This window comes from Hakea prostrata, chromosome 6, assembly GCF_041222555.1.
Source record: "Hakea prostrata isolate BN-2017 chromosome 6, UWA_Hpros_2, whole genome shotgun sequence".
Lineage (NCBI taxonomy): Eukaryota > Viridiplantae > Streptophyta > Magnoliopsida > Proteales > Proteaceae > Hakea > Hakea prostrata.
The window spans coordinates 15,973,457-15,983,121 of record NC_142605.1 but is presented as its reverse complement, the minus strand read 5'-3'; the positions used below and the strand labels follow the sequence as shown (position 1 = coordinate 15,983,121).

General features: G+C 38.8%; 1 protein-coding gene and 1 pseudogene across 1 annotated transcript; both read right to left on the bottom strand.

Annotated features, from left to right (window-relative positions):
- Positions 1 to 4,088: 4,088 nt before the first annotated feature.
- Positions 4,089 to 4,757, bottom strand: LOC149012359 (uncharacterized; annotated as a pseudogene).
- A 3,776-nt stretch (positions 4,758 to 8,533) lies between these two features.
- On the bottom strand, positions 8,534 to 9,434 carry LOC149012358 (uncharacterized). The gene is made up of 3 exons (XM_089158042.1): positions 9,369 to 9,434; positions 9,161 to 9,229; positions 8,534 to 8,608 (listed from the first exon to the last, which is right to left on the bottom strand). The coding sequence occupies exons 1-3, from the start codon at positions 9,432 to 9,434 to the stop codon at positions 8,534 to 8,536; spliced, it is 210 nt and encodes a 69-aa protein (XP_089014168.1).
- Positions 9,435 to 9,665: the final 231 nt, after the last annotated feature.

Sequence of the window (9,665 nt, the reverse complement as noted above, 5' to 3'; positions counted from 1 at the left end):
GTAGCATCCATATCCTCCGTAGAATATCATAAGACTTTAGTTGTACTAGATACTACTAAACTTTGTATCTGTTAACATTAACTAATAGTAAGTTTTTTCAGTACAAAAAAAAAACAATCAAATACGTCTTAGACAAGTTTTTATCTTTGTTAAAGATATCATTACCAATGTCATCTTAGGGCAATCATTTCTTGAGATGATCCAGCCATTTACGGTAACTGATACAGGAATAACCACCAATATTCAAGGAAAAGAGATATTTTTTGAATTTTTGGAAAAATCCCAAATTTCTCAAATAAATCAATTAAAAAACATTGCTTTTTCAACAATTAACCAATTCAAAATCATTTTCCACCATTACAACTTTCCAAACTTGCATCATTTGTTTACAACAAATTTTCAAACAAGGCATCATTGCATCATCATTGCATTCCTGACCTATTTATAACTCCATTTTTCAGGAATCTGCATCCTCCCAACATGGCTCCTCCCAAAACCACCTCTTCTAGTACAGCAATCAAAACCAAGACCTTTTATGGCAACAATTCATCTCAAGCCTCCTCTTCTGCAACCAAAAACAACACCGAGGCCATCGTTGCCTCTAACAAACCCTACTCACATTGTTGTTGGTGCCAACTCCAAACCCACAGGTACTCCCTCTATTATCCCTAAAACAACGCAAACAAAAATGACCATCCGGTCTCAAACTAACACCACCAACACCTCTGGGAGAAGTCAGTATGTTACTCGACCTTTCATCTTAACTCTCTTCACCATTGAACCCTTTTGGGCCCAAAACAATGATCCCTTAACCATTTCCCAAAAGCTCTTTTGGCAAGCTTGGGAGTTTTATTCACACAATCCAGGAAAATCCTAGGAATTTTATGAATACATCCTAGTTGACATTGACTCTGTCATCTGGAAGCAAACAATGGACATAATTGATCCTACATTTGTGACTCACACCAATGTTATCATTCTAAAGGTTATAACTGTCACATCCCACAAAATCCACCCAGCCGGTACGATATCTGGAATTCCGGAGGAGTGATCCACAGTCCTGACGATCCAGTTTAGGAACGATCATAACCACTTATCACAATAATATAATCAAAAGCAATAACAAATCATTGTTTTCAAGTAATTTAATAATAAAAGTCAAGAAAGCATATCAGAAGGATCACAAAAGAACATCAAAGTGCGGAAAATGATACCAATAGAATAAATAGTCAACATGCGAAAAGAGGCGGAAGCCCACTCTACAACAAAGAAGAAGGTAGATCAAATAAAAGTAAAGGTTACAACTGGTTCACAAATGAAAGGGGAACAAACTAAACTACGGTCTTAATGAATCAACTAAAAGGTCAAAAAGAGAATGGGACGATATCCCATCGCTAGCACACAAGTGCAAAAGCCAAACTGCTCCTGATAAGTATCAGTCTTGTACTGATAGTCTTCACCGACGTAGTCTCCATGATCAGTACCGTAAGGGTCATCAACCTGGTCTTCATAGTATTGATCATCATAGTCAACAGTAGTAGTACCTGCAAGAAAGTCTAACAAAAGGAGTTGCAAAAAGGAGTGAGTTTAAAAGAACTCAACAAGGCAAGTTATTCCACAATAACATAGATTAATGATACAAAACATAATATGATGCAAGATGATATTAAATAGACGATGCATGTATGAATCTAACTCTATGTATGCTAGTCTCTATGGTAGACATGCTTTAAGTCATAGCACCATACTTTCTTGGGTAAGTCCAGTCACTCGGCTCCGGTAGGCAATGGGTCCTGCATCCCTTGGGACAATCCACGGCTGGGCTTTAAGTCACCGCTCTCTCACATCACCATTTGGTATAAGTATTGGCGCATGTCACGGTAAACCCTAGCCCAATGCAAGTCATCTACTCAATCGTATCAAATCAGATCCATATACTTCCCCTATGCTACAACCAACTTGGTTCAGTATCCTTCACACTAGAGTCACGTATCCTATGGCTACAACCAACTCGGATTACGGACTCATCAACCCTATTGGTCATCCACAAATAATAGACAGGAAGCTCTCACGTCCTCTCACGGATCATTTCACTAGTCTCGAGCGCCCATGAGCCCAAGTCTAGCTATTTGCAACCCTACCAATAAATGGCCTCTGACAAATATCCGCAATGCGATCTATGTCCTCTCACGGATATGACTCACCGGTCTTGAGCGCCCACAAATCCACATTACTACCACGGGTTGTCGGTCACAATGCCCTTCCGATTCATGTCTGATACAACAAGGACATCCTAGCCAACACCACTAGACAAGTCCTATGTATGACATCCAATAATCCGGGAAAGCGTCAATGGGCACCATCGGAAACATCCCATACTATTCCCTCTAATGTCCAAGGACAAAAATGTCAAAAGGACATTCCCCAATCCCAAATTATACCTATTCAATCACATTCCCAATTCCATCATATCATACACAAATGATATTTCATCATATAGAAAGATATATAATATAACATGATCAATTGCATATGTAAATAACAAAATGATTATTCATGATTCCAAGAGAATGTATAAACATGGCACTACTGTACTTGAAATACTTATAACAATCATATAGTGTAAGAAATAAGATAAAGAAGGTGAATCTACTAAGTTTCCAACATAGAAGCAATATTCACATAATCTATGTAATTATGGTAACAACCGTCCTTACCTTAACTCGACTCAAAGAGGGTCTGGATATCAAGGAGAATGGTCCCAAGGTTAGTACTTGAACCCTAGACAACATAGGTGCAATATCAGAAGAAAAATCAAGCAAATCGGAGGTCGAACGGATCAAAACGGACAAAGCGTAAAAAATCATATTCAGCTGGTTGAGTGACTCAATCGACAAAGCAGTTGACCAGGTGAACAGGAACAGGGTAGATTTTGGATTTTTTATCCGAAACCTAGCTTCCGGGGCTCGGATCACTCTGAAATTTGGAGGGAATATTAGGAATAGTAAATGAAGACTATCTAGCAAAGATTTAACATCAATCAATTGTCAAATTGAGAATCCCCAATTTGAAACCTAAACTTTTACATTGCTAAAATCATGTTCTTCAATGAAATCAATTGTAATTGCAAGGGGAAATCAGGGGTTCAATCAAGAGAATGATAAGCAATAGATTAGGAATGATAACTAACATATAATCAGACCTAGCATACTATAGGAATCAGTTTAGGAGATGAAATCATGTTGCTATGAAAGAATTTCATAAGAAAGACAAGGTTAAGAATCGATATGAGATGCATAGCATTGATAGAATGAAGGGGGTTTATAGAAATCAAAAGAGACAATAGAAGAGGTGGTTGCAAGGCTGCATCACCTTCTTCATAGTCCCAACAGCAAGAATAAGGTGAGGTAGAAGTAGATTAGAGAGAGAGTGAGAGATTACATACCTTGTAGAAGAGATTAGAGAAGGGAGACAATGATTCTTGTAGGAGTTCTTCACCCAAGCCAAGAAGAGGTCTAAGAGGAGCCTTCCCACGTTCCAAGAGAGTCCCAGCAATAGAATAGGGTTTAAGCCACGAAGTCCCCTTAAGTAGAACCCAAAAAGACCAGAAAACCAGATTTTCTTGCACTTAACATTCAGCTGGCAGACTAGTTGGTCAACTGTTTGGTTGATCGACCAGTCGACCAAGCAAGAACATCATCTTAAACTAGGGAAATGAATGGCCAGATCAACTCCAATTCACTTGGGCAATCTTCATAATTCTTATGGTTGTAAAATTTTGAAGACATTTAACAATTTAATTATTACTTTGAATCTTTGATAGTTTGAAGTTTGAACTTTGATCACTTGTTGACTTGAATACTTGATGTGTAATGTTATTGTATATTTGTATTTGATACTTGATGGTTGATAAATGATAACTCATTAACTTGAAGTCTTGAATTACTTGATATCTTTACATAATTACATTACATGTTGTCTCTGACTCTTGATTTTCCCACATGTATAGCAGAAAAAAACCTTACATCTGCACAAAGTGCACCAGAAAAATCAATTTCCACAAAGAAGTTCTCGCTTACAGGGGTTAATTAGGTGTAATAGGAAGAGGAAATGATGGAAACAAGCCTGCAAGTTATGTTGGGGCAGCCCTCAATTTTCTCTACACGAAAATTGCAGCCTGGACATTTCACCCACTTGTTCCTCGCAACAAGCTCACCAAATAGGATATCATTTTCATCTCTCAACTACTCTGTCTCATTACAGTCGAAACCCGCATGCCATGGAATCTTGCATTGGAAGAAAAAGAGTTTATTGAGTTGAGACACTCTGTTCTTGTTACAATATCTCCCTCACACTCATTCAGGACTAACGTCAAGCACTTGGTGAATGGGCAGTAAGCATACAAGCTCTGAACACGCGATCTAACAACAAAAAACTCACATAACCCATCACACCATTTCTTGAACAATCCGGCTGAGATAATTGATCAGCATGAGAGGGGATCCAGGAGCTTATCACAGTTGGTGGCAGGGCATGACAAATCTGCTATGTGCTCTTCCATCATAGCTTCTACATACTTGGTAATACAATCTAAGCAGAACGGATGAGAACATCCATCTCTGTTGTTGAATTTGTTGTTCTCCCTCATTGGGTTCTAAACAATTTTCACAGGTAAAAAATACAACTCCTTCATCTATTGACTCCTCGACGGATAAGTAATAAGATTCATCCATAGAATTTAGATCATTGTCATCCATGGCGGTTCTTGCTTTTGGATTTTTTTAACTGATGTTGGTTGGTTTGAATCCAACCTTAAATGGTTCGGTTCGTCTGAAACAAAAACGGTTTATTCTCACTTAAGTTGGTGTTAGTGCACATGTTTATAATGGACAGTGGAAATTTAATCTAAGCATTAAAAATAAAATCTAACCGTTGGCTGCTTGGAGCAGTGCAACGTAGGCACTGCTGCCAAGCAAAATCCAAGTTCTTCATCAAACAATGAAACCAGGACGTCAACCCCATTACTTTGTGAATGTTGGGATTTTATAATTATTAATTTAATTATATGCCGAAGGGCAATATTGGAAACTCACTATTAGGCGGTTACAAAATATAGGTTATATATTTGTAACCACCATATCACTTGGGTGATTACATAATTCGTACGTGAGAATTTTCAGAAAAGCGGCTCCCATCTCTCTCTCCCTCTCTCCTAGAAATGCAGGAAAGGAGTTCCTTACTTTAGATCACTCTTCCATCATTTCCACACGGCATTTGAGCTGTAGAACTCGTTCCATTTCCTAGTGATTGTGGAATCACCCCGGTGGAGCTTTGGTGGAGGAACAAGGGCGTGGATCCAATTTACTTAGGCTGCAGATACTCCATAATTTAGGAAAGCAAATCCAGGTAAGGATCTTTTCCATCAATTAATCGAATTGAGATATATGGAGTTATTACCAAGAGTTGTCATGTAGATATTGGTTCTCGAGTTCATCGCAATCACATAGTTGTCATGTAGATATTGGTTCTCTTGTCATGTAACAAGAGCTTTGTCTCTTTCTTGAGTCTAGATTGGCTAGAATTTAAAGAAAGTCGTATCTCACCATTTTACCACCAAAACTACAAGACTACACAAAGAACCCTTGGCCCACTCTTTATCAATTGAATCAAAGTACGGAAGATTACAAGGCCTGGCCTATGAAATGAGAATGAAGAAAAAGTATCAGAACATAGACCGGCAGGAAGAATCATAAATGAAAGCTCCCCAAAATAAGGCTAGAGTAACCAAGAACTAGTCCTTCTTGGAAATGATGTGAAGCAAGTAGCTGAAGAAGAGCACCCCGCTCTGGTATCAAACTCTAGCAGAGAATGGTGGCACATTATATGGGCAATGAAGATGAAGCATAGGTGCAAGATGAGATCTTATTTGGGTCCACACTAGACTGCAATACTTTTATGGGATTTTGGATGTCAATGCTTTCCAAATCTAAAATCGTATCATATAGATTAACTAGAACCAAAGTCCAAGGTTTGTGTTTCATTGGGTATAGCCTATCTCATAAGGGCTGTCGCTGCCTAGATCCAATAACTGAAAGGGTTCATATAGATGAAGACATGTCACTTTCAATGAGGCTCTCTTTCCATATGCAAACCAATACCACCATTATCACCATCCACCTCCCCACCTGTAGCACAAGTACCTCTCCCTACAACCTTTCCTATGCCCCAACCTTTACACCTTCCTACACCCTCAACCCAACAACCTGCTCTACCCCCTCCATCACCACCATCTTTGCCCCTTCCCTCACCCTCTCCACCCCCTCCCCCACCACTCTCAAGTCTCACCCCCACCCCAAAAAAAAAATTCACTATCAGGTCCCTCACGGCATCATAGGGTGACCCATGGTCAAACTGGCTCTAGACAACCCAACGTCCCCTTCTCCTTATTCACCAACCCCTTCCATGAACTTTTTTAGCCAATATTACCCCATGCCCACCAGAACCGAAATCATACGAGGTGGCCTCAAGAGATCCCAAGTGGATTAATATAGTTTTGGATGTAAGTGGGTATACCGTGTCAAGGCAAGAACTGAAGGTTCCATTGAGAGATACAAGGCCAGGCTTGTTGCCAAAGATTATAATCAACAAACCAAGCATTGATTTCACGGAAACATTTAGTCCAGTGGTAAAACCTGCGACTATATCCATAGTACTTACCATGGCTATCTCCAAGAACTGGCCAATTCACCAGTTGGATGTCAAAAATGCGTTCTTGAATGGAACACCCCAAGAGAATGTATATATGGAGCAACCACAGGGTTTTGTAGATGAAACACACCCAACTCATATTTTTCATCTCAAGAGGGCTATTTATGGTCTTCTTCAGGCTCCACGGGCTTATTTCTAATGATTCAGAAATTACTTACGCCACACTAGATTTAAACGAAGTAAGGCTGACAGTTCAATGTTCACATATGTTTCTTATGAAGGCTTTATAATTTTGCTTTTATGTGTGGACAATGTTATGTTAACCGAAGCTATTGCAAGAGAAATAAAGGGTATCATTACCCATCTCACCAAAGAGTTTGCCATGAGTGATCTAGGTTCTCTGCATTATTTCTTGGGGATTGAAGATCAAAAATCCACAAGGACTTTTACTCAGACAAAACAAATATGCTCTAAATCTACTCAAGCAGACAGGTATGGAAAACTACAAGCCATGCTCCACACTAGTTCCACTAAGAATTAAGTAAACTGTCAGCTACAACCGGAGAGCCGTTAAAAGACCCAACTGAGTGTCAACAACTAGCTGGGCTTTACAGTACTTGACTATTACCATATCGGAAACCTCCATTATAATAAACCAAATTCACCAGTTTATGCACCAACCTACCAATGAGCAATTTTCAGGCTGTAAACGTATGTCACATTACATTAAATACAAATCCGCATTCAGTTGAGACCCACTTCATTAACACCGATGGCTGCATATACTGATGTCGATTGGGCTGGATGCCTTGACACACAATGGTCTACTACTCTATTCTGCACATATCTTGGTAACAACATTATATCCTGGGTGTCCAAGAAGCAACCGATCGACCGTCTCTCAGTCAAGTGCAAAGGCTGAATACAAAGCACTGCCAATTTCCGTCTCTGAGATATTATGGCTCACTTACATTCTTAAGGATCTTCAAGTACCTATTAGTAAACCAATTCAAGTCTACTATGATAGCTTCTCTGCAACTCAAATATGTGCAAACTCAGTTCTTCATGGTCCCACTACACACATTGAAGTCGACTACCACTTTATTCGGAATTTGGTGCTTCAACAGAAGATCAATGTCCAATTTCTATGCTCACATGATCAAATCGCAGACATTTTACAAAGGGACTCACCACTCCATTATTTTAGTAGCATAGAGCCAAACTATTGTGGCTTCTGCCTAATAGTTTGAGTGGGGATGATAGACTCAGTCAAACATGGGAGTCTGATGAATTTGAAATTTGACTCAATTTGAATCCTTCCTAAATTATCTCATGTAAGTAGTCGTTTTGATGGATTTGGCTGTTGTAAAGAGTTCCATTCAAATTGTACTACCTCAATTATAAATAAACCCTTCAAATGCTTAAGTGGGAAGTAAGTAATTATCACAAAACACCTATCGTTTCAATTAAAATTTGTCATTTTTTTGCATAATTTTTTATACACATAAGAAATCACAGTCTTTATCTTTGTTGGAAAAATTTGTAGCTCACATTAAAAGTATAGTTGGATCGAGGACAATGGAAACACTCGAGTTAACTAATTGTCAATAAGTATGCATTGAATAAGCTTGTTAATTAGATGTAGAGAGAGGAACTTATAGAACAAACTGTTGCAGGCTAAAATATACTTATTGAATGACGAGTTTCTTACAACTCCATCTTTGTGGAAAGCATACTTCTATACTAAAGGAGAAGAAAACTGATCATCTCTTCTTCAATTAAATATGGCAAAACAATCAAACAAAAGGAAGGGGGGGAATTGTTATCATTTGTTCATGCCCACTGCATTCTTAACAGCATCTGTAGCTCCTTCTGCTTTGGCTTTCATTTGTTGGCCAGTCTGCAAAAAAACTATGAATTATTACTGAGAAATCCAAGCCATACAACATTGGGTTCTATCAAAGGGTTGGATTGAGACACATTGGAATCTTCTACCCGCAAGGGTTGAGGGTTGTGTTCTCCTCACATTTTTCAACCACATATTTATGAGGAGATCTCATCTCTTGTCTACCTTGTTAGTACTCAAAAATGGATCCCCTTCTAAATGTTTAGTGGAAGAATGTGTGGAGAGCACAATCATCTACCCACAAGGATAGATGATCCGGAACCGATTGAGATACTGTCTTTCATGTAGTTAGCTACTCTTTGCAAGATAATTACAAGTGAAGTTAAAGTCTAGATCTTCTACCCATAGGGAAAACACTGTGTATTATCCTTACATCTTTCCAACACAAATATAGAGGCCCTACATCTAGAATCCACTTGTTAGATCTTAAACAAGAGCCCCTCATATTTGTGTTGTGGACATGCAAGGGGCTACAATATGTGCTACTCCTGTTGGGTAGATCATCCAAATCCGAAGTAGTTTGATTGTTGATAGAAAGCATTGAACCTCTTGACAAGATTGTTGGGCAGAATTGGCAGCATTTGTAGCCTTATCCATCATCTGGTCTTTATTCACCTGCACCATTAAAGAATCATCTCATTGACTATACACACATATATATACAAATAACATCATCTCATAGCATATTCGTCATGCATGAGCATTATTCGTCACTCATCATGCAACATGAAACATTAACTAATTGATTAGTTACCTGGGCATGGGCCTTAGCCTCACCAGCTTGGTGACTGAGATTTGTAGACTGGGAATTGTCAGCCATATTTGGTTTATCAAACACCTTGCAAAAGCAACTAAAGAGAATTTGGTTTCAAAAATGGGAATTGATGATGCAAAACACATTGAAGGAAAGGAAGCTTTATAGTCTCCGCCAGTGATCTTCCTCTTGACACTTGTCAGATTCGAACGATGTTAAAGAACAAATGTGGATCTTATCGTTTTCACCTCTACCCAGATCACTGTTGCAGTTGACAGTTTTCTATTTAAGGCCTTT

What these genes read in the sequence shown, in the direction of transcription:
- LOC149012358 (XM_089158042.1), bottom strand. Translation starts at nt 9,434, where the DNA reads ATGGCTGACAATTCCCAGTCTACAAATCTCAGTCACCAAGCTGGTGAG. An exon ending in AGGCTAAGGCCCATGCCCAG is followed by an intron (nt 9,230 to 9,368) that starts GTAACTAATCAA and finishes TTAATGGTGCAG; the next exon opens with GTGAATAAAGACCAGATGAT. An exon ending in CCCAACAATCTTGTCAAGAG is followed by an intron (nt 8,609 to 9,160) that starts GTTCAATGCTTT and finishes GTTTTTTTGCAG; the next exon opens with ACTGGCCAACAAATGAAAGC.